At 38.9% G+C, this 26,510-nt stretch overlaps 2 protein-coding genes across 9 annotated transcripts in view; both read left to right on the top strand.

Moving 5' to 3' along the window:
• The window catches only part of PPP3CB (protein phosphatase 3 catalytic subunit beta), a 47,543-nt gene extending 39,178 nt beyond the window's left edge, over positions 1-8,365 (top strand). For 4 of the 8 annotated variants that reach the window (XM_015104431.3, XM_042240908.1, XM_015104429.3 and 1 more), the window contains 3 exons: positions 379-476; positions 5,313-5,342; positions 6,751-8,365. In XM_015104431.3, coding sequence (XP_014959917.2) covers positions 379-476; positions 5,313-5,342; positions 6,751-6,929 — 307 coding nt within the window. In that variant the 3' untranslated portion in view covers positions 6,930-8,365. Of the gene's footprint in view, positions 1-378; positions 477-5,312; positions 5,343-6,185; positions 6,264-6,750 lie in introns of all 8 variants that reach the window. The other 4 variants (XM_015104436.3, XM_042240910.1, XM_042240909.1 and 1 more) reach the window with 2 other exon arrangements.
• On the top strand, positions 381-18,873 carry MSS51 (MSS51 mitochondrial translational activator). Its single transcript, XM_042240912.2, has 7 exons — positions 381-476; positions 15,073-15,317; positions 15,589-15,744; positions 16,364-16,488; positions 16,649-17,215; positions 17,513-17,606; positions 17,904-18,873. Exons 2-7 carry the CDS (start codon positions 15,097-15,099, stop codon positions 18,121-18,123), a joined length of 1,383 nt encoding a protein of 460 aa, XP_042096846.1. The 5' UTR covers positions 381-476; positions 15,073-15,096; the 3' UTR covers positions 18,124-18,873.
• The last annotated feature ends 7,637 nt before the right edge of the window (positions 18,874-26,510 follow it).

Here is a 26,510-nt window from a genome sequence, read left to right as displayed (position 1 = left end):
GAAGACCAGGTTTAAGACTGCATGCAAATGAGTCAGTTCTTAAAAAGTTGTTTGCAAAACCGCTTATATCAGACATTCTATCTTTAAAGCATATGAAATACCATATTTTCTCAATTTTATGATACCTGTTGCTGATGAATCTCATATATATTTAATAAACTTTTCAGGAAAAACAATATATGTCTCAGTTGTACCGCATACCCTCATATCTGAAACATTTAGAATGTGGAAAAATGTATATCTTGGAATTGAGGAAAATATGGTAGTAGCAGCAAATGTCATAAGTTATATGCATGGACTTCATCTGGGCCCCATTCCTTCTTTTTAACTAGGAACTTGTTGGAAGTCTCTGATCTTTGTTATCTCTCTCTGCTATAGGGAGGAGAGTGAAAGTGTGCTGACACTCAAGGGCCTGACTCCCACAGGGATGTTGCCTAGTGGAGTGTTGGCTGGAGGACGGCAGACCCTGCAAAGTGGTAATGATGTTATGCAACTTGCTGTGCCTCAGATGGACTGGGGCACACCTCACTCTTTTGCTAACAATACACATAATGCATGCAGGGAATTCTTTCTGCTTTTTAGTTCTTGTCTCAGCAGCTGACACAAGCAGAATACTGTATGATAGGTAGTATTGGATTAAGAACCTGACCAGGGCAGAAAATTGATAGAATCAGTATTCTTTTCAATTGAAAATAATGATCAATCTCTCAGCTTTTCATGAAATGATATGGGGGTAACTCATATCATAATGCCTAAAATATTTATTCGTTTGTCTAATGCACCCTTTTCTTTTTAAAGCCTCAGTTTCAGAATGTGAATCAGGATATTCATATTACTTAAAATGGAAATGTAATTCCAAGTTTCTTATTTTTTATCTTTTTAATTTATGTAATTGTATTAGACTATGCTTATATTTTCAGATGTTAATTTTAGAATTAACAATCTGCCTGAGCCCTAGATCATTACTTATGCACTTCACTTGCCAAAACATTTGTGCAAGGTTTTGTACCCTGGTAAATGATGCCAAAGTTTGTTTTCTGTGGTGTTTGTCAAATGTTCTATGTATAATTGACTGTCTGTAACATGCTGTTTCCTTCCTCTGCAGATGTAGCTGCTTTCCTAAATCTGTCTGTCTCTCTTTAGGTTAGCTGTATGTCTGTAAAAGTATGTTAAATTAAATCAGTCTATCAGGCACTTTATCTGTCTGGATGTAGAGGCAACTTTGTAGCACCTTGTTTTAAGGTTTGCTGCATTTGTTGCTGTGCTTTGTGCATTCTAAACGTGAATGTAACATTAGATATTAAGTCATTGTTATATAAGGGGTTGAATTTAAATCTTGTAAGTCAAAATTGAAAGGGTGTTATTAAGTGTGCCTTTATTTTGCATGAAAATAAAAAGAATTATACGTAAAGCATTCCTGTAATCTGGCTCATTGAATATTTTATACTAAGTAAAACAAGTTTTTTTGGCGTAAATATTTGTGTAAATACTGAGTTGACTTTCTAAAAGCCCATTGCAGATTAAATAGAAGAAAGCGATATGAATGTTATAGTCTATACACAGTAACTCCAAGTCTAGATTTCTTTCCTTTTTGGTTGGAAAGCAGAAAATGTGATATGTAAAGCCTTACTTTATGTTTTATTGTAACCACAGCCCTCCAAGGGTCATTGTTGTATTAAGATAGGAAGCAACAGATCTGATGTTTTCCTTAGTCATGATTGACAGTATCTTTTTGGTGTTGTAGTTAGTCAGTTTTTTAAGGCAAAAAAAACAGTAAAGTTTTAATTTTAATTTTTCAATAAATTTAAATTAGATTGACTTCTCGTAATTTCATTTCACTTAGTCTCATAATAAATGCTTAAATAAATAAATAAAAAGAATTTTTTTCTGTAGACAAATAATTTCTACTTGTATACATGTTCTATTTATATGTTATTGTGTTGTCTGCTACCACCACTGGTGTATGTGAGATATACAAGTATGTTTTGAAATTATAACTTCAAATTTTCATTTTGAACAAGGTTTCTTTTTTTATTTAAAAAAATGTTCTTTGATTATCTTTATATTTCTTGCCTTTCATTTTTCTTATTATGTTGTAAGCATTAGGAAAATTAGCTGAAAAGAATTTCATTAAAACAAATTAAGATCTTAAACATTCAATAAATCTAGTAATAGAAAAGGATGAATTTCAATAGCTTGAAAATTGTTGTACACTTATTCCTGTTTGTTCAGAAAAGGGAAAAAAAACCCAGAAGGGTCTTATACTTAAATAAATCTAAACTACAATCATTTCTCAGTTATCCTTGAGTATAATATTACTTTTATGTTGTATCCACAACAAACCTTTCAGATTTCGTAACTAGCACCTGCTAATTACATGCTTTGTTGATAGCTCAGCACTTCTGTTTATTCGTAATTTGCATGCAGCCTGAAGCTCAGTCTTCCAACTTTGAAATCACCCCCAACTGCAGGGAAGGATTGAAAGACGGCTTTACTGAGAGACTGTCTATTCCTGGCATAGAGTGAGTTACTGGATAGTGCTGAGTTTAAGGGGTCCAAGTTGGGAGACTAGATAGCTCCACAGCTCTGCCAGCAATGGATCTTGATAGTGTGGTTTAAGTATTTGATTGAAGTGATTTCTCTGGCATGAGTAGACCCATTTTGAAACAACAAAACTCATACAGAAGTAGCATCGCCTGTGTGATTTTTAAAAATTTATGTAGCATTTAAAATTTTTAATAGACATGATGACCCCTTATGTGAATAATGGAGAGCTAAGTATTGCAAGAAGAAAGTTTTAAAATTCTGAGACCTCTTTCCTGTTGTCAGAAAATTGAAATTGTCTTATCAATAACATTACAGTTCATTTATAGTATTTTTTAAGTGTTTTACAAACTGCCTATCGGAGTAGGATTTATTAGTCATATTTTATGTTCATTTTCTTCTGGGAGTTTGATTGGGAGCTAGCCATTATAATGCTGCCTTCACTAGGAACTATATAAGAGAATATGTGGCCATCTATGTTATAGTAAGGTCATTTCCTCTTGATCACTTATTCTGTGTAGTACTGAGGAACACAGTTTGAAATAGCATTGTACTCAAAACTTACTAAGGCCATGTCAAGATGCCCTGTAAAATTGAAAAAAATTGAGGTAAATTAGTGCTTTTCAGATAGAAATTTGCAATTATCAGATCTCTTTCTTTCCAGCTTAATGTGTAAGCTTCAGATGATCTTTGAATTCTAAGCATTCAAGCTTGACATGGTGTGCAGTTTTGAGTGTGATGTATATTTTGTGTTCTGAGAAGGATTTAGAAGCATTTAGAGGCCTTGAGAAAGAGCAGATAATATAAATTGACCTAGAAAACGCTTTTACATATAAAATTAAAAGCCCACAAAAGTATATTGCCAAATTTTATAATTTGAAAAAATTTTAACAGCCTTTTTAAAGTATTGATATACCCAAATAGATCCCAATTCTTATAGTAATATCAGTTTTTAAATTTATTACTGTATATAAAACAAATTATGAAATATTTCATGTAAAGTCATTTCTGTTACCACAAGCTCTTTTAAACATACATTCTGGTAGGCATCTTATTTTCCCAATTAATTTGTAAATTATAAAGAAAATAGTCCATGTTTTGAAGAATAGGAATTGCAGGGATGATCCAGTAGAGGTGGGTCACTTATACCAGTTTTCCGTGTGGACAAATTACAAGAGTACTTTACAAGCATACAGGGCTAGATTTTTATTAAGTGGTGATTTGTACAGTGGGTATACAGTAAGTATATCTGCTTTAATTTGTAATATGATTTAACATTTAAGAAAAATTAATTCTTCCTTTACTCAGTGTTCATGTTTCTTTTGGGGGGTCCCCAACTTACTATCTGATTGAGATCTACAAACTTATCTAATTTAACCTTCTTTAATTCCTTAGATTTATCAGTGTCCTTTCATATTAATAACCGCTTTGGATGAAATTTATCATTTTTAAATCGTGTATACTGCTAAAAGTTCATTTTAGGAATAATTTTTCTAATTGACCTTCTTGTAGAAGAAGCAAAATAGAAGGGATGGACATTATTGTTATAAATATTCTGAGTTTGTATATTTTGGGTAAAGTGAAGAATTAAGACTTGACAATATAATCAGACAATATTGTCTTCTGCAGTTTTTGGTCCTGGTCTTCAATGTGAGCGCTTCATACAGTTTAAACCCAGAATTGAGCCCAAAGAATCTTTGACTACAAAAAATATATGACTAAATATGTTGAAATTTTCTAAATAGGCCGGAGATAGGCTATATCAGGAATGCATTTTTCATTTATATGACTTATATGTATGTCCATATCATGAAATGATTAGGATTTAATTGCCTATGAGACCTCAGTTCTATCTCTTGATTCCTCTCTAGTTGGTAGATGGGCCTGAGAAGATAGATGCTCATTAGCCTTTTTATCTTCACTTAAGAATGCAGACTCTTATTATCTGAGGCAGATTTGGATTCATGATACACTGAACATATATGGATTTTTTTAAGGCTATATATGTTAATATCTTTAGATATTTGGAACACCAATGTTAGAATAGAAAGGAAGATCTTAGTAGATGAGCGGAGTCCTTTTAGATTACCCACAAAGGATAAGACTACAAAACTGTTCTAGTTAGTTTAACTTACCAAGTTTACTGCCCACAGATTTTATTTCATTGTCCTCTGAACATAGCAACTTCTGCAGCTTATGCTTCTCTCTATGAATTAGAAGTGACAGTAAAAGCATTGCTAGACTCCTTCTAGTTTATGTCTTAGGGAACCAACTGGTGATAAGTATTATTTCAGTTAGACATGAAAGAAAAGAATTTCCTTCTGTTTGCTCTGCTACAATTCTACCATCATGGTTTCACCCTAGAGAATTTCATAATTTCATCCTAGAGATTTCCTTGTGATTGTTATGGATGTGATATAATAAACATATTGAAAAATTCTAAGGCCATCAGAATACTGTAAGTCAAGATGGATAATTTTAATACTAGCATTTGCATGGATGCTGAGGTGTCTGTGTTTATAATAGGTCTCTGTGTTCTGTGCATTGAGCGATGGTGTCTTAGTGCTGTGTGTAAACTGTGCTGTGTCAGGAACTGGGGGATTGGATGGGGTTCTCTAATATGGGTACTATATATGTTAAATTGTAAATGATGATGTAGTATGGGGTACTGTTATATTTTTTAAGTGATCATTGCCTTTTCTGCTGTACAATATGACCCTTCTCATCTCTCTCATTCATTTTGCATGCCTCTGCTCACTTCTGTACAGCCACAGTTGAGGCTATTGAGGCTGAAAAAGGTACGATCAGAGTCCTTGCGCTGGGCAGAGATCTGTGGTGTGTGGGTGGGCATCAGAGAATGTCCTATGGGTGTGTCTTCTAGCTTGCACAGCCCAAGATGAATCAGACTCACTGACTCATCAAGTTTAACAGTCATATCTTCTTCTTCTTTTTTTTTTTTGAATCACAAGGACTGATTTCCATAGTGACAATTTGGTTTTTTCCCTTTTCTAGTATAGTAATGAGACCAGCATTTAATGTTCCAGAATTCTTTAGAGTACAGCATGTTATGCTATAATATTATAGCATTTATAGTTGCAAATAAAGACCTGTTCCATATTTTGCATGATTCTTTGCAACTCAGATTTTTATATTCTTGAGTGAAATCCTCTCTAGATAGAGGTTTGGTATTCTCATGATAAAAAAATGATAAAGTCATTTTCAGTAATTCCCTTGAGAGTCCAGGAGCTGTCACTATGATTTTGTGCTGCAGTTTGGGCTGTTGTTTGCTGGTAATAGTATATTCATGTGTATCATGTATTAACTTGGTATTACACATCGCTGAAAGCTTTGCTGCCCCAACCATTTATTTGGTTCACATGCACAGACTTTTGAGTCTCAGGGATTGCATATTAAAGCAACTAGATCATAATCAATAGTATGGAAATCTTTTCTATGCACATTTTAATAATAGAGGATACATCACTCCAGATGAAGTGAATAAGAAACCATACCAGTTGAAGGAGAATTGCTGTCTGTTTTGATTTAGGTTTCCAAAAAATAGGCAATGAATAACTAGTGAATTAAGGAAAGCATCTCCTAAATATGGAACTCTAAATACTTTTTATTACCTACAAACACAGATCTACCTCCTGGAGGCATTTCCCACCTTTTTCATTTCATATTGGTGGCGATGGAGTGATGATACCTTGTCCTCCAAGGTAGTTCTAATTGCTAAATTTTAGCTTTATTTCTTTTCTCCTCCCGTGTTCTTGGTACAGATTTGTATGTTAAGGATTAACTTTGTTTAGCCTCCTCACTTGCCCCTACTCTTGTTGCTGTCTTACTGTGATAGCCACTGTTGATTTTAGAGCCTGAGGTAGGAGATAATTGATGAAGTAGGAGTCAGGTTGAGACCCTGAGACCTTTGCCTGGAGATCTCAGGGTCAGGAGAGGGCTATTTTTGTGTCTTGTTTTTTTAAGGCTATGCTAACACTTGTCATCTATGAAGCTATCATGTTTATATTTAGGTTTAAATGTTTCATATTTTAAGGGGAAATCTGGAATGGGGATAGGCTTCAGTTACAGTACAGTTTAAATGTTGCTATGTACAACTAATTTCTTTCTTCTTAAAAATCATTAATTATGTTTTTGAAATCTCAGAAATGTTTTTCAATTACTGACTTATCAAATTTGCATTTTGTTAAGCAATACGAGGATTCTCTCCACCACATAGAATCTGCAGTTTTGAAGAGGCAAAGGGTTTGGATAGGATCAATGAGAGAATGCCACCCCGGAAAGATGCTGTACAGCAAGATGGTTTCAATTCTCTGAACACCGCACATACCACTGAGAACCACGGGACTGGCAACCATGGTGCCCAGTGACCCACGGCTTCCCAGGGACTCTCACATCTCGGGCCCCAAACGGACAGATCACCCGAGGAACTGGAGGGGTCGGCCAAGCTGACTGTAAATGTCACAGTCCCTCTGGAGAAACCATTGTGCTTTTGAGACCCCAGCCCCCTTCCTGGATGGAGGCTTGAGGGCCCTGGGACATGTGCTAACTGATAAGATTGGGTCATCGCTGCCAAGGTGGAGAGCAGTGAGCAAGGGGCTTGGGGCAATTTCCAGTGGAGGGCAACTACACCTCCATTTATGCTTGTGGTTCACACATTTAAGTTTACAAATGAGATTTCTTTTTCCCCTCAGTAGAATTAGATTTTGTTTTTCAACCATAACTTCAAATACAATCCTAAGAGCTAATGTGGACTTTTTTTTTTTTTTCCATGAAATGTCTTTAAAGGATGAATTAGCATGGTCTTAAAATACATTTCCGAGGTTACTAAGCTGTATTTTGAATTATGGGCAAAATGCTGAGAAACCCAGTTGGCATTTAAACAAAATGCTGACCTCAGGTCTATAGTTCTTAAATGTGGCTAATTCTGTAATATAGTCTTGATATTTTTCAATTATGAATGAAACCTATTTCTAGGCAGACTCTCTTACTTGAACACAAATCCAAAAACTAATTTAGAATCTTTCTTGCCCAGATCTTTTGAGATTTAAACCCCACAGATTTAAGAAGAAAATCTCTAAATTGCAGAATTATGAAGAATTACAGAATTACTCATTTAAGGTACTTTAAAAAGAAGTTTGTACATTGTCAAAGTAATTTTAATTCAAAACATGTCTGTAAAACTTGACGTATTTTGTGTATGCATGTTTTAATTTTGCAGATATTTAATATATAGACCTATGATGTACAGGTATGACATATATAGGTTACCTAGATGTTATGAGAAATTTTAGTTTATTGTGAGTACTCAAGTTGCTTATACAGCCACCAGGGTGATTTACTGCTGGCTTTCTATTATTTTATGTTTTGATGCAAAGGAAATTTTAAAATGTTCTGGAAGTGTTTTGATTAAGCAGTGCAGCATAGAAGCAATGGTTCTGTTCAGTCATTCAGATGTTAGTGGAAGCATAAGAGTCAAGACTGCATGTTGAACATTTTCTTTTGATAGTTACAGAACTGCTTGGTTAAACTAAATGGAACCATGTGCTAGTTTTACACAATTACTGACCTGTATTGACTGCCACTGCGGTTTGGCATTTGCCTTTACTTTGGTGGCTTGCTTCCCTCATGCCCTGGAATACAACTCAGAGCTCCAGGCAGCGGAACCATCTATTGTTTGTTTGCCAGAAAGTGCACCCTGTACGGTCTCCTGTCTAAGTTGGAAATATTATGCATGTGCAGGACTATTCGAGTATTTTATAAACAGTAGCACACAATAAATTCCATGCATGGGCCGCTGCTCCTATCTCTGTGTTGGGTTTTATTTGGAAGATGTAGTCTGATTTGACCTTCTCCTGCAAATCAGAAAATCCAGTTAATAGAATTGGGATATATCCTTAAGAGAAAACTATCTCCTGGATAGTTAATGCTAATTTGATGAATTAAATTCTTGTCTTCATAAATTTTGCTCTTTTTTTAAAAAAAGTTTGATTACACTTGTTTTATATGAGTACTAGTAACTGAGCACTAGGAGACTCTGGATGCCTATTTTAGGCCTAAATCTATTATTTAAAATCAGTGTTTCAGTTGACTTTTAATTGAAAGAAAATGTTGTTGTCTATAATTTTGTTACATTAGCATTTGGAATATATTAGATTTTTTAATAATAAGAAAAAAATGATACTGCCATTATACTCCTTTCTTCTTTGTCATAATCAAACTAAGTATAGAACTTTGCTAATTGAGGGAAATTTGCATTTTGTTCAACATTTCATAATATAACTGTATAGGAAGTTTAATTACAGTTTTCACCCATTATGAAACATTAAATTGAAATATTTATACTTGCCTAATTTTTGGTAGCAAAGAGAGCTCAAATTGTTAATCATTACAGCTTCTTGCTGTAATAGCATTTCTAAACTAAGAGCTTAACTGATATATCAAGTAGTATTAACTTCTTTAGTCCTTAGGTCCATCACTAGGGTTATGTATTATTTATGGAAGCCTAGGTAAACATGAAGCATCATTAGTGAAGCAGAAGAATTAGGGTTAATGGTAAAAATTAAAAAGAAGAAAATAAGAGGAAGGAATGGAATTCAGAAAAAGTGGTATACATGAAGAGTGGTAGAATACTATCACCCAGTGTCTCAGATCTTTTCCTGTTTGTTGAATAGGAAGCTCTTTCTAGTCTGCCTCTTAACTAGTTTCACAATGAACTATAGAAGTATTTTTAAAGTTTTTTTTTAAACATAACTGATGATGAATGCAAGTTGTGAAAAGTTCAGATCTTCCTAAATTGTACATTTAAATGTCTACCAGAATAGTAGTAATGTTGGTAAAATTACTATTCAATATCAAATTTTTCCTACATATCATCTCCTTTTACATTCAAAGATGACATTCTGAGTCAGAAAAGATGATCTGACTTCTTTGACCTTTTGCAGTTTAGCCATTAACAAACCTCAAAACCTTTAAATGCTTTACCAGTTAAATTCGAAATTGGCCTGAAACTTTTGCTTAAAATGAATTATCCTTATTTTATTCAGGATTTTTGCTTATTGCAACTGATTTTCCTTTTCCACAGCTATTCTACATAATGTTATGTAATGGTTTTTTTTTTTTTTTTTTGCATCCTTAACACTTTTCTTCCACCTTCCCTGCTTGTAGTTTGTGCTTCTGCAGTTTGAGGTTTCCTTGGAATCTACTCTCTGCATCTGTTCATATGTAGATTTATTTGCCACGGTCCAGGACCTCACTGCAAGTGGTTCTGTTCCCTAGTTTGATGTTCACAGAAGCAGGTAAGTGACATGGCTGGGGCCAGATGTGAGCAAAGTCAGGTCTTAGAGTCATACAGAACCATGCACTAGCAACTTGTGATAGGTTCTGGTGCTTAATAGCTCTAACTGACAAGGAGCTAGGAATGTGGAATTAAAAGTTCTCTGAATCAGCATCCATTACAGGAAGGAATGAGGTATTTGATTGTTTTCTATTTTTTTTTCTGTTCCTAGAAATAGTGTTTTTAGTCATTAATATATTGCTCTTGCTTACAGTAATATCCCAGAAAATTTTATTCCTTTTTTTTTTTTTTTTTTTGCCACATCGTGTCGGTCCAACCCACATCCCCTGCAATGGCAGCTCAGAGTCTTAACCACTGGACCATGAGGAAAGTCACTATTCCTCTTTTAAAATCAACAGGTGAAATACACTGATGACATCTCCTCAGAAAGTACCTTGCTCTCTTTTCAGGAAAATTGAATTTTACAAATTAATTCTGGATGTTTCTCCTACAACTGATTTCCCTTTGTTTACCATTGAATGACTATTTCTATTCTTCTTTTCTGGGCATTGTATTTGTACTTAAGTTGTCAAGTTAAGTTAGAGCAGTGTTTGTTATGCTAAAAAGGACTCTGGGCTTGGGAGAACCCATCCTAGGTCTAGATTGACATCTTAGAACTGTAGGAGTTCCTGTTTCTCTGTGCTAATGTGTATCAAATACTGACTTCTGAACTAACCCCTGGGGCTTATTCTTGATGTTGTGGACTGGGAGGAGAAATGTTGCCTTAGTGAGAGAGGTCCAGGAAGCAGTAGGCTTCAGCTTTCCTCAGCCTTCTTGGCCTTTGGTGAGCTTGGGAGTGTTGACAGAGTTCTGAGCCTTCTTGGCAGAGCAGGAAGGTCAGAAAGAGAGTAGTCCATGGGCAGGGGGCCAGGCCCTTGCTTGCCTCGTTAGGGAGAATTCAGTGTTGTCTGTCTGGTTGGCAGGGCACACCTAATCACAGAGACCCAGCATTTCAGCAGTTTGCAAATGAAAGTGATATGAAGGGACAGCTGCAAATCAGCCACAACCTAGATCTGAGGAGATCAAGCATTTACTTCACTTGGAAGAAAGAGAGAAGGAAGGAAGCTGAGGGCTTAGCAGGGTAAGTTACTTTTCCATCAACTCCTCTGCTTGCTTAGTTTATAGTTAAGTAAAGAATTTATCACCCAAGGGAGTGTTAATCACTGATTAGGCAGCTAAATGTGGTAGTAATAGCAATATTCCTAATGCATTTCTCCTTTTTCTCTTTCCCAACCCCTTTTGAGGATCCTCAGTGACTAGCTTCACTTATCCTTCTCTTCCTTACCTCCCTAAAGACACTTTTTGTTTGTTGGTGAATTAGAGAAAATTAGATAAGCCTCACTGGTCTGGAGATGGTGAAAAGATGAGTATGATTTGGTGAAATTTGAGTCTGTTGGTGGTAAGGAGCAGGGAAGATGGGAAACCTAGGTGTGGGAATAGGCTAGGTAATATTTTAGGAAATTATAGATGAGAAATAAGTTTTTGTAGGCCATCGAATTCATGTCTCCTCTCCAGTGCTTGGTGTTGGTGTTCTCTCTATATACTGAAAATAAATTAGAGCCCAAGTCACTGCTTTTGTTTCTCTCAGGTCAGCCCCCACCTCCACCCCCAAACTTGAAGGATCCTGTATCTCATTGCAGGAAAGTTAAGACCAGGGGATCTGGGTATACAAACTCAGACATGAGCCTGTTGATATATACAGATGCAAATGCAAAGATCTGGCTCCTCATTCCCACCTTCTTACCTTCCTGCCAGAAAATTAGTCCATTTGTATTACGAACCCACTCCAGACACAGAGGCAAGTATAACATCAAAGATTTCACCAACATCATACCTCCCCAAACTGTGTGATCCCTTGACTTCTAGCGGGTCCAAACAGTCTTCATTTGGACTTAATCCTCCATTGGAGGAAGGACCTCTCTTTGGAAAGGCAGATAAGCACTTTCTGGTCTTAATTGGCTTCTATTGCAGAATAAAGGCCTTTGGTAGAATATCAGAAAGATTCTTACTACTTTTGGAATTAAGACTTGATTTCTCTCAAAAATACTTTTCCTCCATATCTATAAAGAAGATTCCATTCTTTCAAAGTTTAAGAAGGTGGTGTCTTGCCAGAGGGAACTAAGGAGAGAGAGCATATATACTTATTCTAGAATTGCAGTGATTCTGGGATTCAGAAGAATCCCAGTGAAGCAAATGCTTGGTGATTAAAATTGGAGGGAAAAGCCAGGTCAGTTTTTGGAAGTGGGGTCCTAAGGCGTGAGGGCAATTCCATCCACCCTTTAGTAAAGAGAGATGACTCTTGAACCCTAAAATAATGTACTATCTTTAGGTCTAACTTTTTCTTTATTGGTGGGAATATAGAAGATATGATATGCAGATGAGCTTAGTTATTTCTGTTTTGTGGACTTTGAAACTGTTCCTTCATTTATGCAATGAGGGGAAAGAATACAAGGGTAGAATGAAAGGATGAAGAGAAAGAAAGTACAAAGGAAATCAAATTAGTTCTTCTATTAGCCTGGGAACAGTGGTTTACAAGAGTCATGTTGTAAAGTGATGTGTGTTAGCTGGATGATTTGGGGAGAGTTTTTGTTTGATTGTTCTGCCACCTACATCTCAGCTGAATGAGCATTCTCCCCAATAGAACAGGTCCAGAAGGATTCAGTGTTAGACCATTTTTGGAGCAGAACACAATTCTTGATTTGAACTTTAATAGTTAACTCATTCATAGTAAAACCAGCCACTGTCAGCATCGTCATATCCTGTCATTTCCCTGTATCTACAGGCATTTTTATCTGGGGAGCAAAACAACTTTTTAGCTTCAAAAGCTCTTATAGATACCTTTCTTTTTTTTTTTTAATTGAGGTAAAGTTCACATAACAAAATTAATCCTTTTAAAATGAGCAATTAAATGACATTTAGTACATTCACATTATTGTGCAACCATCACCTCTATCTAGTTCTAAAACATTTTCGTCATTTCCCCCCAGAACACCCATAGCTGTTAAGTTATTCCTCATTCCTCATTCCTCCTTTCACCCAGCCCTTGGCAACCATGGATCTGCTTTCTGTCTTTGGATTTACCTATTCTTGCTACTTCATAAAAGTGGAATCATATAATGTGTTGTTTTATATGTGGCTTCTTTCACTTAGCATAATTTATCCACATTGTGGCATGTATCAGTATCCATTTCTTTTAATGGCTGAATTTATACGTATGTATGTATGTGTGTGTATTATATGTCTCCCAGTTTGTTTATTCATTCATCTCTTGGTGACCTTTAGTTTGTTTCTACCTTTTGACTATTGTGAATAGTGCTGCTATGGACATTTGTGTATAGGCATTTGTTTGTGTGCATGTATTCAGTTATTTTGAGTATATACCTAGGAGTGAAATTGCTGAGTCATATGGTAATTCTATATTTAACTTTTTGCAGAGCTGCCATGCTGTTTTGCAAAGCAGCTGCACCATTTTGTCCTACGATCAGTGCAGGAAGGTTCTAGATTTTCCATATCCTCACCAGCACTTTTGTTAATTTCTAGTATTTTGATAATAGCCATCCTAGTGGGAGTGAAGTGTTGTCTCACAGTTTTGATTAGCCTTTGATTAGTGATGTTTAGCATCATATGCTTATTGGCAATTTGTATATTTTCTTTGGAGAACTATTCAAGACTTTTGCCCAGTTTTAACTGAGCCGTTTGTTGAGTTTTAGAAGTTCTTCACATATTCAGGATGTTAATCTCTCATCAGATACGTGATTTACAAATATTCTTTCCCATTCTGTGGGTTGTCATTTCACTCTGTCCTTTGATGCACAAAAGTTTTAAAATTTTGATGCAGTCCAAGTTATCTTTTTTATTTTATTGCTTGTGCTTTTTGTGTCATGTTCAAGAACTTGCCAAATCCAGTATCATGAAACTTTTCTCCTGTGTTCTTCTAAGATTTTGTAGTTTTATCTCTTATAGTTAGGTCTTTACACTTAATTAAACTCAAACCATTCTAGTTCCTCAGTTCCCAGAATTTTCCCATCTACATTTGTTATGCTCATACTCTCCTTTGTGTTTAGAACTCCTCTTTCCCTGTATTTGTATATTCGAAACGTCGCCATACTTAATGGTCTATTCCAGCTGCTACCTGCTTTATAGAATCTGCCTGAGGCTTACCAGCTGAAGAGACTCTCTTCTGATCTCCCATTAGTGCTTTTAGTTTCGTTTTTCTTGTAAGATTTATACATTGCCTTTTGTTATAGTTTACATCTAACCCTTCTATAAGACATTTAAATGTTCAGTATATTTTTTTCACATTTATTTCTGTTATAGTATTTTGTGAATGATTTTATCTGTTTATCAATAAGTATTTATTGAATGAACGGGTGTTTTAATTTTTTCCGATACAGTCTCATGATTTCATTTCCTCAATCCTTGTAAAAGGAATAGAAGAAGACAGGCCAGGAAAGGAGGATTTCACAGAGTTCTCACTAGGTAGTTGGTCAGTGTGGGCTTGGTTGTACTTCAGAACTCATCTCTTTAGGAGATTTTCCTAATACTACGTATAACTTGCTCCAGCTATGTAACTCAGCATTGTAAGTGCTAGTGCTCATTTTATATCCATTTGATTTCTACTTTTGGGTTTATTGCTTATAAATGTGATGATAGGTCTTTTAAAATGAATGTTTTCCTTCTCCAACTAGATTAGATTGATTATTTCTCCAATTACATGGTAGTTTTGGACAACCAAAACCTTTCTTGCTTTTTCCTCTATTTTAAGTTGATTTTTAGGAACACACTAATAGCATATGAATATATTCTTTGTATAAGAAGTCACACATTGCAAATAAGTCTAAAGTTCATTGACCTAGTTCCCATTGCAGGGCCTTTGCCCCTTCTCAGAGGAAAAATAACTGTTACCAGTTTTATATGAGCCATCCCAGACTTTTTCTAAGCATCTATATTATATATAGAACTTCATGTATAACACATATATGCATAATTATATTCACATAGAATAAATTCTCTGTTTTTTACAACTGCATGTGGTGATCAGTAATCAGTAGATATGAAATAAATCTTACTGTTACTTGGGCCTGAGAGACTAGAATGACAAGTAAAAGGTCAAACATGAAAACACATCATGTGTGTCCAACTTATAAACTTTCATTCCATATCTGTTCTACATGTAGTCCCCAGGTATTATTGGACAAGCCATGGCTCCACGGTCCCGACGACGAAGGCACAAGAAATCCCCCTCATCAGTGGCTCCTGTGGTTGAGACCCCACCTACAGTTGTGGCTCCTGTGCCTCTGAACCTCGCTAAACCTGGCCCTAGCATTGATACACTTGGCTTCTTCTTCTTGGAGAATAATGTGCCTGGCCTATCCCAGCTGATCCTTCAAAAACTGAACATGAAAAGCTATGAAGAATACAAGTGAGTGACTAGCTCTGTGCAAGAGTGATATATTGTCTCTGGCAGAAGGTGGAGAGGAATTGTAGCTTGGAAAACATGGGGTATTTGTAATGAGGGATTTTCTCATCCCAAATTGAGCTGGTTTTATTACTATAAAAGAAACATAATTTGCTTAAATGAGAAATGATGGGAGTAGGAGAGGTGAAAATGTATAGAAGTCAGGGTAGGTATCATCAGAACTTCTGGAGATATTTTTCCTGTTGCCATTCCTTCTCCATACTGTACTCTGCAGGTTGGTGCTAGACGGGGGTACTCCAGTGTCAGGCTTTGGATATCGATGCCTTGAAGAAATGTTCCAGAAGATGGAAGACACATTCCGATTCTGTGCTTACTGTAAAGCACTCCCTAGTGGCCTTTCAGACTCCAAGGTCCTCCGGCACTGCAAAAGGTGATTAGTCAGGAGCTGGTTGGGGAGACTTCTGGAATGATCCTGTTCTAAGACTTCATTGCAGAAAGAAAGGTCTGAGACTTATAAGACCTTTCTACATTTCAGACCTTCATAACTTCAGGTTCATTCCTCATTTTGTCTGATCTAGGCCACAGAGAAATTAGAAAAGAGTTGCTTATAAGGTTCATGTTTATTTTCGTATGGGGAGATTAGACAGAGAGGAGAATATAATCCTTTCTACCTCTCTTCTGTTGAGTACTTAAGTATTAAGACCATATATGTTCTGAAGAGGTTGGGGCTATGCCTGTGATAACAGGGCAGCTACAAACTCCTGGTGGGCTTTCTTCGCCTCCCCCCCCATAAGAGATGTAAAAAGTTAGTTCTAGATAGAGGCTGAAGTGTCACTCTGATCCAAGAGAAAAATCGCATTCCCACACTCTCCTTCCTCCTCTGCCAAACGTAGTCCCCAAATTTGGTGCAGCAGCTGTCGTTCCTATCCCTACCTTCCTCATCCAGTGATCTTTCTTCCTAGGTGCGGAAATATCAGTTCCCTTCCCCAGGCGTCCCCTATTCACCTATGAGGTATAGGAACATCTATTTCTGGGGCTCATTCTCTCAGGTGCAGAAATGTCTATTACTGTGATCCAGAGTGCCAGAGGTCAGACTGGCCAACACACAGGAAGGTTTGTCAAGAACTGCGTCTTGTAGCTGTGGACCGTCTCATGGAATGGCTTCTGGTCACAGGTAGAGTGACGGTATTGGGAACTCGGCCATAATGGTCATATGAAAGCATGGGACAGGGGAGTGGGGTAGCAGTTGTGGTGACAGGTTGGGAGAATGAACATGGAGGGAATATTGAAGGCAGAAAAAGATTAGATCACTTCTTATTCCTTCTTTCCCACAGGTGATTTTGTCCTGCCCTCAGGACCTTGGTCGTGGCTGACTGAAGTTGTACAGGGTTGGGACACCTGGTTTTCTATGCGACGTTTACAGCTAGATGATACACTGGATGCTGTGCTTGAAAGTCAGGCCATGACTACCCTGTGGGCTAGTGTAAGACGGCCAAGACCAGACCCAGATGTCCTGAAGGGCTCTTTGAAGCGGTTGCTGACAGATGTCTTGTCACGGCCCTTGACACTGGGCTTTGGGCTTCGGGCCTTGGGAATAAATGTTGGGAAAGTTGGGGGAAGCACAGTGCACGTGGTTGGTGCTTCTCATGCAGAGACATTCCTCACTCGCCCTGGGGACTATGATGAGCTTGGCTACATGTTTCCTGGACACCTTGGCTTCCATATAATCATGGTGGGTGTAGATGTGGCTGCTGGCTTTTCACAGAGCACCTCAGCTTCACTCCTGGAACCTGGCACAGTTCAGATTAGTGGCCATCGGGGCCTCTATCATGACTTCTGGGAGGAGCAGATAGAGACTGGGCAGATAGCCCATCCAGATTTGGTGGTGGCATTCCATCCAGGTAAGAGCCATTGGTTTGGGGGAATAAGGGGTCAGTCCTCTGGGAGTTTTCCATCCTGGCCCTGAACTTTTAGAGCCCTCTTCATTGGATCAGGTTAAGCATAATGAAGACCCTGTTTGATCATTATGTGCTTTATTTCGGTTCATAATTTTCTGTTGAAGAATCTAGGGTAGGTGATGGTGGTAGATGAGCATTGGAGGTGAGCTAGGTGAGGGGTGGACACAGTTATAGAACTGTGTTGTTTGGGGTCTATCTTTGCGTTTCCCCTTTCTATTCCCATCTTACTTTGTTCCATAGGTTTCCATGCTTCCCCGGATTTGATGGAGGCTTGGCTGCCCACCCTCTTGCTACTTCGTGATTATGAGATCCCTACAATGATTACTGTTTACAGGTTTTGACTTCCTTTCTTTGTGGTACCTCCCTGATTCACTCACACCTCTATAGATAAGCTCATTTCTCTCCCCCTTGCTTATCTTCTGCCTTCTGGTGAGGATTTTCTTCCTTCACATACTTGGCTTTCTTATCCCTTCAAAGTGCTATGCTAATTAATTGAGCAGGTAGTATAGACATTCGGGAGTGGGGTGGCCATTGCCTTAGTCCGGCCTTAGGTAATTTTGGGGGTTAATGAGCAGTTCTTCTATCTTTTTCATAATCAGCAGAGCAATTTTTTTTTCTTTGTCTTCCATAGCCATCAGGAGTTGGCAGCCTCGTTGCAGATTTTGGTGGACCTGGATACACACATCACAGCCTATGGAGCTAACCCTTTTGCGTCCCTTAAACCTGAACAGGTCTACTCCAACCCCAACAAGCAGCCAGTTTACTGCAGTGCCTACTATATCATGTTTCTTGGAAGCTCCTGCCAGCTGGATAAGAGGCAATTGGAAGAGAAAGTAAATGGCAGGGTATAAATAGCTGAGCCAGATCATGACTGGATGTCTAGAAAATGTAGAGGCTGTGATGAAATACCTGCTGATGCCAGATTGTTGCCAACTTTCAAATCTACTATATCGTAAACCTAATTCACTTGTCTGGGTAGATTCTAAGCTGAATGGGAGCTCCTGTATGATGTGACTCATTTCTAAGAGGTTAGCCACATGTTGCTTCTAGAGACAAGATTCTAGATTTAGTGTCTGGCAAAAGGCCCTCATATTCAACTTTATAAAGTTCTTAACAGTTTCCTTCGTGAGAAAGTTATACCTTTTGATTTGAACCACATGGCACCAAGGAGAAGAATGGCACCTTGCTCTTTTGAAAAAGACTTTCTTATACAGCAGTTTGGGCTAAAAAAATGCAGATGTCTTAATGACTTGAAGTGGTGGAAGAAAGAACAATTCAGAGAAGTGGTTGGGATCATGGGGGAGGTTGTGAGGATTGGCAAACTGTTCTACTTCCTGGCTTTTTCAAGATATATTTCTCATTTCCCTATTTCTTTTGAGGACTTCTAACTTCAGAATCCCAGGGACAGAGGAGACTAGTGGGCTACCGTCTATGGGGTGGCACAGTCAGACACAACTGAAGCGACTTAGCAGAAGCAGCAACTTTAGAGCAACTTTTTGCCCTTGTGTTGTATTTTAGATATCCCAGGGTGTATCTGTATATACTGCAGTTTGTTATCACTTGGTCTATACCACAATAAATTCAGTTTGGGGCTTCTTAAATCACTTGTCTTATGTTATTTCCTAATCACTGGCAAGTGTTAACTTGTCTACATAGACCATCTCAAGATTGGAGTTTTCTCTCTTGCCAAAGGAGTGGTTAACATCACCTCTCTTTTTAGGCCTGTCACTGTACTACACCCTGTCCATTGTCATCCATTTCTTATCACACTCTCAGGATTAGGATATTCCCTAAGTATTCATTGGACTTCCCTGGTGGCTCAGACGGTAAAGCGTCTATCTACACTGTGGGAGACCTGGGTTTGATCCCTGGGTTGGGAAGATCCGCTGGAGAAGGAAATGGCAATCCACTCCAGTACTATTGCCTGGAAAATTCCATGGACAGAGGAGCTTGGTAGGCTACAGTCCATGGGGTCGCAAAGAGTCGGACACGACTGAGTGACTTCACTTTCACTTTAAGTATTCATTTCTACAACTTGTTAAGACCTCAACTGTTCCACTTGTATCCAGAATATTATATAGAACTCTTACAGCTCAATAATAAAAGGACAAAAACCTCAATTTAAAAATGGGAAAATGATCTGAATAGATGTTTCTCCAAAGATACACAGATGATCAGTAAGGACATGAAAAGATGCTCAACATCATTAGTCATCTGGAAATACAAATCAAAAGAAATTTGTATTTGTACAATAAAAAAAAGCACTTCTTTTGCAAGGATAACAACAATAAAAAGATTAGTGTTAATGAGGATGTAGAGAAATTGCAACCCTCATACACTACTTGTAGGGATGTAAAATTGTGCAGCTACTTTGGAAAACAGTCTGGGAGTTTCTCAAGAAGTTAAACATTGAGTTACCATTTGATCCAGCTATTCTGCACCTAGGTATGTACTCATGAGAAATGAAAACATTTGTGCACAAATGTTCATAGCAGCATTATTCATAATAGCCAAAAGGTAAAAATAACCCAAGTGTCCATGAACTTGTGAATAGATAAAATGTGGTATGAACTACAATGAAATATTTGGCCATGCTGGGAAGGGTTGAGGGCAGGAGAAGAGGGTGACAGAGGATGAGATGGTTGGATAGCATCATCAACTCAATGGACATGAGTCTGAGCAAACTCCAAGAGATAGTGAAGGACAAGGAAGCCTGGTGTGCTGCAGTCCATGGGGTTGCAAAGAGTTGGACATGATTCAGTGACTGAACAACCAGAATGAAGTACTAATTCATGCTTCACATGGATGAACTTTGAAAACACGTTCATCCATCTTCATGTTAAGTGAAAAGCCAGTCATAAAAGACTACATATTGTCTGAGTGCATTTATATAAAATGTTTAGAGTAGGGAAATCTGTGGAAACAAAGTAGATTAGTGGCAGCATAAGATGACTGATGAGAGTATTGAGGATGATGGATAAAACATGGGGTTTATTTTGGGGGTTGATGTGTTTGCTAACATTGATTGTGGTGATGGTACAACTCTATATTGAAAACCATTAAACTGTACACTTGGTATCAGTGAAGTAAAATGAAGCTGTAACCAAAAAACAGTTTTTTAAATCAGAGTGTAAAAGTGAGAATATTTGTTAAGTGCTTAACACAGTGCCTAGCACATAGTCTGTATTTAATAAATGGTAGCTATTACTGAATACATACCACTTTAAATTTTATTCAGTAACATAAATAGATTGAATTTACTATGCAAGATGGCTTGACAGAGGGAAATATGGGTTGGAATGCCATTTTTATGGTTCAAATGATGTACATGTGAGCTAAAGTCATTTATAGAAGGTATGGCAAAGGTAATTATGATATTTTGTAGCTAGAACATGTAAGTAAAATATATAGGGCTTCATTACTGATTGTTATGTGTGAAGTGTGATACAGTTAAGAGTCTAATCAGGAGACAGAAACCATATAGCAATGGGTGACACAAAAATTTCCAACTTAACAATGGTGATGACAATACATGAAAGTGCCTTCAGTTCAGTTCAGTTCAGTCACTCAGTCGTGTCCGACTCTTTGCGACCCCATGAATCGCAACACGCCAGGCCTCCCTGTCCATCACCAACTCTCAGAGTTCACTCAGATTCATGTCCATCGAGTCAGTGATGCCATTCAGCCATCTCATCCTCTGTTGTCCCCTTCTCCTCTTGCCCCCAATCCCTCCCAGCATCAGAGTCTTTTCCAATGAGTCAACTCTTCGCATGAGGTGGCCAAAGTACTGGAGTTTCAGCTTCAGCATCATTCCCTCCAAAGAAATCCCAGGGCTGATCTTCAGAATGGATTGGTTGGATCTCCTTGCAGTCCAAGGGACTCTCAAGAGTCTTCTCCAACACCACAGTTCAAAAGCATCAATTCTTTGGCGCTCAGCTTTCTTCACAGTCCAACTCTCACATCCATACATGACCACTGGAGAAACCATAGCCTTGACTAGACGGACCTTTGTTGGCAAAGTAATGTCTCTGCTTTTGAATATGCTATCTAGGTTGGTCAACTTTTCTTCCAAGGAGTAAGTGTCTTTTAATTTCATGGCTGCAGTCACCATCTGCAGTGATTTTGGAGCCCAAAAAATAAAGTCTGACACTGTTTCCCCATCTATTTCCCATGAAGTGATGGGACCAGATGCCATGATCTTAGTTTTCTGAATGTTGAGCTTTAAGCCAACTTTTTCACTCTCCTCCTTCACCTTCATCAAGAGGCTCTTCAGTTCCTCTTCACTTTCTGCCATAAGGGTTGTGTCATCTGCATATCTGAGGTTGATATTTCTCCCAGCAATCTTTGATGCCAGCTTGTGCTTCCTCCAGCCCAGCGTTTCTCATGATGTACTCTGCATATAAGTTAAATAAGCAGGGTGACAATATACAGCCTTGATGTACTCCTTTTCCTATTTGGAACCAGTCTTGTTCTATGTCCAGTTCTAACTGTTGCTTCCTGACCTGCATATAGGTTTCTCAAGAGGCAGGTCAGGTGGTCTGGTATTCCCATCTCTTTCAAATAGCTGTGAAAAGAAGAGAAGCAAAAAGCAAAGGAGAAAAGGAAAGATACAAGCATCTGAATGTAGAGTTCCAAAGAATAGCAAGAAGAGATAAGAAAGCCTTCTTCAGCGATCAATGCAAAGAAATAGAGGAAAACAACAGAATGGGAAAGACTAGAGATCACTTCAAGAAAATTGGAGACACAAAGGGAACATTTCATGCAAAGATGGGCTCGATAAAGGACAGAAATGGTAGGGACCTAACAGAAGCAGAAGATATTAAGAAGAGGTGGCAAGAATACACAGAAGAACTATACAAAAAAGATCTTCATGACCCAGATAATCACGATGATGTGATCACTCACCTAGAGCCAGACATCCTGGAATGTGAAGTCAAGTGGGCCTTAGAAAGCATCACTATGAACAAAGCTAGTGGAGGTGATGGAATTCCAATTGAGCTATTTCAAATCCTGAAAGATGATGCTGTGAAAGTGCTGCACTCAGTATGCCAGCAAATCTGGAAAACTCAGCAGTGGCCACAGGACTGGAAAATGTCAGTTTTCATTCCAATCCCAAAGAAAGGCAAATGTCAGTTTTCATTCCAATCCTAAAGAAAGGCAAATGTCAAAGAATGCTCAAACTACTGCACAATTGCACTCATCTCATACGCTAGTAAAGTAATGCTCAAAATTCTCCAAGCCAGGCTTCAGCAATACATGAACCATGAACTTCCAGATGTTCAAGCCGGTTTTAGAAAAGGCAGAGGAACCAGAGATCAAATTGCCAGCATCTGCTGGATCATCGAAAAAGCAAGAGAGCTCCAGAAAAATATCTATTTCTGTTTTATTGACTATGCCAAAGCCTTTGACTGTGTGGATCACAATAAACTGTGGAAAATGCCTTCACTTCATGCTAAATGCTGAGGATTCTAAGTTTGCTTTTGCCCTTAAAGTGTGTACAGTTTGCTCGGAGAAGACTGACAAAAGCAGGAGCAATATAATGAGTTATATTTTCTAAAGTCAGCATATGAAGTAAATCTGTATTTTCAAAACTACATTGAAATTCCCTTAGGATAACACTCTTATGGATTCCAACATATCTTTCTCTCAACAAGTATTAGAAAAAAAAAAAACTTTAGTTGATCACTGGATGAAATAATTGGCTTGAGTTTGGGGGTCCCTGTTGTAGTCAACGAAGGATTTATTGAAAATTTATTTCTAGTCACTAGAGATATCCCTGTTCTCAAGGAGCTTACATTCTGAGGGCAGCAGAGGAAGATGACAAATAGTAAATACAGAACTTGATCTGCTTTTAAGTGCTACAAAGAAAATTAAATAGGGCAATCAGTGTGTTTAACTGGTGGTGGTGGTAGTAGCAGTGGGGCTGCTCAGGGAATACGTACCTTTCTGAGGAGATGGAATATATTTGAGATATACAATGGAGAACATTATAAGTAGGAGCAGTAACAAGTGCAAAGATCCTGAGAATGTCTGGTGTGTTTGGTCATAAGGCTGGTATGTTTAAACCGAAGGTCATTTTGATCAGAGTTTACTGCTTGAAAAGGTAGATGAAGAGGGATGAAGTCAGCAAGGTAGGCAGGGGCCAGATTATATGGGGCATAATAGACCGTGGCTATTTGAGTCTGGATTTTATTCTGCTTTCAGTGGGAAGCTAGTAGAGTTTAATCAAAGAAATTATATGATCAAATCCATTATTTAGGAAGATCAGACTAACTCAAGGAGTTTCTTAACGTCAACATTACTGACACGTCAGGCTGAATAATTCTTTGTTGTAAGAGGGAGCCCCGTGCATTATAGAATGTAACATCTTTGGCATCTCCCCACTGATTCTAGTAAAACCCTTCTGGTTGTGACCAAAACATCTCCCAACTTCACCGAATGTCCCACTGGGGACAAAATTACTGTTCTGTCTGTACAAAAGCTGTGTGTTTTTAAGAATATTCACATTTAGTTCAGTCGCTCAGTCATGTCCGACTCTTTGCGACCCCATGAATCGCAGCACAGCAGGCCTCCCTGTCCATCAACCAACTCCCGGAGTTCGCTCAGACTCATGTCCGTCAAGTCAGTGATGCCATCCAGCCATCTCATCCTCTGTTGTCCCCTTCTCCTCCTGCCCGCAATCCCTCCCAGCATCAGAGTCTTTTCCAATGAGTCAACTCTTCTCATGAGGTGGCCAAAGTACTGGAGTTTAAGCTTCAGCATTATTCCCTCCAAAGAAATCCCAGGGCTGATCTCCTTCAGAATGGATTGGTTGGATCTCCTTGCAGTCCAAGGGACTCTCAAGAGTCTTCTCCAACACCACAGTTCAAAAGCATAAATACTTCGGCGCTCAGCCTTCTTCAAAGTCCAACTCTCACATCCATACATGACCACAGGAAAAACCATAGCGTTGACTAGATGGACCTTAGTCGGCAAAGTAATGTCTCTGCTTTTGAATATGCTATCTAGGTTGGTCATAACTTTTCTTCCAAAAAATAAAGTCTGACACTGTTTCCACTGTTTCCCCATCTATTTCCCATGAAGCGGTGGGACCAGATGCCATGATCTTCGTCTTCTGAATGTTGAGCTGTAAGCCAACTCGTATTCACATTAGGAGAAGCAAAATGGCTCCTGTTTCACATGAACTCTGGAGCAATTGATGACCTTCAGAGGTGTTTTGTTTTTGCTAAGTTTATGTGGTTAAATACAGGTAAGGTAAATGTATGCTATGACTACTGTTAAATGTGTCATAGCAAATAGCTACAAAAGGTTTAGTTGGGTGCACAAAGGGAGTCTACCCAAGAGAAGGTAAGGGAAAGGAAAAGGTCAGGAAAAGCTGCTTGAGGCAGGAAGGAGATGGGTGATCTTTGAATTGAATCTTAATAGAGTCATAATTGTTGGAAGGCATGCGGTGCTTTCTAGGGATAGGCAGTATGAAGAAAGGACCTCTGATCCTAGAAGGCCTTGTCAGGAAAGAAGGATGAATTGAAAGGATGAAGTGGAAAATCCAACAGAACTGCCTGAGTAGGCTAGTGGATATTTGGGCCTATAGCTCAGGAAAGTGGGCTGGAAATAGGCTTAGAAAATAACCTCTCCAGGTGATAGGGCAGAGGGAAGGGCAGGGATGAGATCAGCAAGGTATTAATAGTAATATAGAGCAAAGAGAAGTAAGGACACCCTTGTTATGGAATGCTGAGATTCCAGAGGTCTCCAGGCAGCCTGGGCAAAAAGGCCCAATGTTTGCCGGACAGACTGGTGGGAGCTGGGAAATTAATGCTGGGTTCCCAGAGAGTTGTGCAGTATCGTTTAAATTTTGGCAGTGACCTTTCTCAAGTACCTTACATTTCATCCCTGTTTTAGGGCCATGCATATTTTGCCCTTCCCACTTAAAAATTTCATCTACCCTATCCCACTCCCATGAGGAAGGCTTGGATAGTTCTCGAAGTTTAGTGTGCATAGACCCACCTTGAGGACTTGTGAAAACAAACTGCCAGGCTTCACCTCTAAACTCTCGAGGTGAATTAATTCAGAAGGTCAAAGGTGGAACAGAATAATTTGTGGTTCTAACACGTTTCCAGGAAATGTGGCAGCTGCCAGTCTGGGGGCCACAGTTTGAGAACCACTGTAAAAGGCAGCTAGCTGTCTTTTTGTTGCTTTGGAATATAAACTTTCTGGCTATGGTTTTTCCTGTGGTCATGTATGGATGTGAGAGCTGGACTTTGAAGAAGGCTGAGCGCCGAAGTATTTATGCTTTTGAACTGTGGTGTTGGAGAAGACTCTTGAGAGTCCCTTGGACTGCAAGGAGATCCAACCAATCCATTCTGAAGGAGATCAGCCCTGGGATTTCTTTGGAGGGAATAATGCTGAAGCTTAAACTCCAGTACTTTGGCCACCTCATGAGAAGAGTTGACTCATTGGAAAAGACTCTGATGCTGGGAGGGATTGGGGGCAGGAGGAAAAGGGGACAACAGGGGATGAGATGGCTGGATGGCATCACTGACTGGATGGACATGAGTCTGAGTGAACTCTGGGAGTTGGTGATGGACAGGGAGGCCTGCTGTCCTACGCTTCATGGGGTTGCAAAGAGTTGGACATGACTGAGCGACTGACCTAATTAACTAATGAGTTTAAAATACTGCTCTGGGCCTTGAAATGGCCTCAAATGTTTAATGCTAGTGTGTGTGTAATTCGATAGGGCTCTGGTGTGAGGTGAGCCTAGAATCACCTAAGAATTCCCTTCTGGAGTGGTTTTGATTAAGGAATCTCGTGTTCCCACTATTTAGGATCCCCAAGAATATTCATTTCACAAGGCACTATTAAAAGACACCATTCTTGTCCTTAGAAGATAACCAGAGAGGACTGCACATCAGGCAGAGAGGCTGCCCCTGGTCTCCAGTCTCGAGGCTTCTGCGGCCCTCCACTGAAGGGGCTCCAGGATGCCTCAGAACCGCCTCGGTTTCCCAAATGGCTTGAGACAGCTCAGAAGGAACTGTGATAAAAACTGGCTGGTGCGCCCGAAGGGACCTCCTCCTCGCAGGTGGAGCGGCGACGCGGGGTCGAAGGGAAAGCCCGAGCCGGGGTCCCAAAGGTCGCCCGGACGGGCCCGCCGGCACCGCCCTGTCCTACCCCAAAGGCGTTCCCGGCCTCAGCTGCGGCCCTAACGGGCTCCGTCGGCGGCCGGGGGCGCCCCGCCCTTCCC

This window comes from Ovis aries, chromosome 25 (assembly GCF_016772045.2).
Source record: "Ovis aries strain OAR_USU_Benz2616 breed Rambouillet chromosome 25, ARS-UI_Ramb_v3.0, whole genome shotgun sequence".
NCBI lineage: Eukaryota > Metazoa > Chordata > Mammalia > Artiodactyla > Bovidae > Ovis > Ovis aries.
Note: the sequence above shows the minus strand (reverse complement) of the source record. Positions and strands in the feature narration are given on the sequence as shown.

Excerpts from the sequence above, each read along its gene's own strand:
- MSS51 (XM_042240912.2), top strand. The coding sequence starts at position 15,097 with ATGGCTCCACGGTCCCGACGACGAAGGCACAAGAAATCCCCCTCATCA. Across the intron at positions 15,318-15,588 it reads AAAAGCTATGAAGAATACAA|GTTGGTGCTAGACGGGGGTA; the intron begins GTGAGTGACTAG and ends TGTACTCTGCAG. Across the intron at positions 17,607-17,903 it reads ACAATGATTACTGTTTACAG|CCATCAGGAGTTGGCAGCCT; the intron begins GTTTTGACTTCC and ends TGTCTTCCATAG.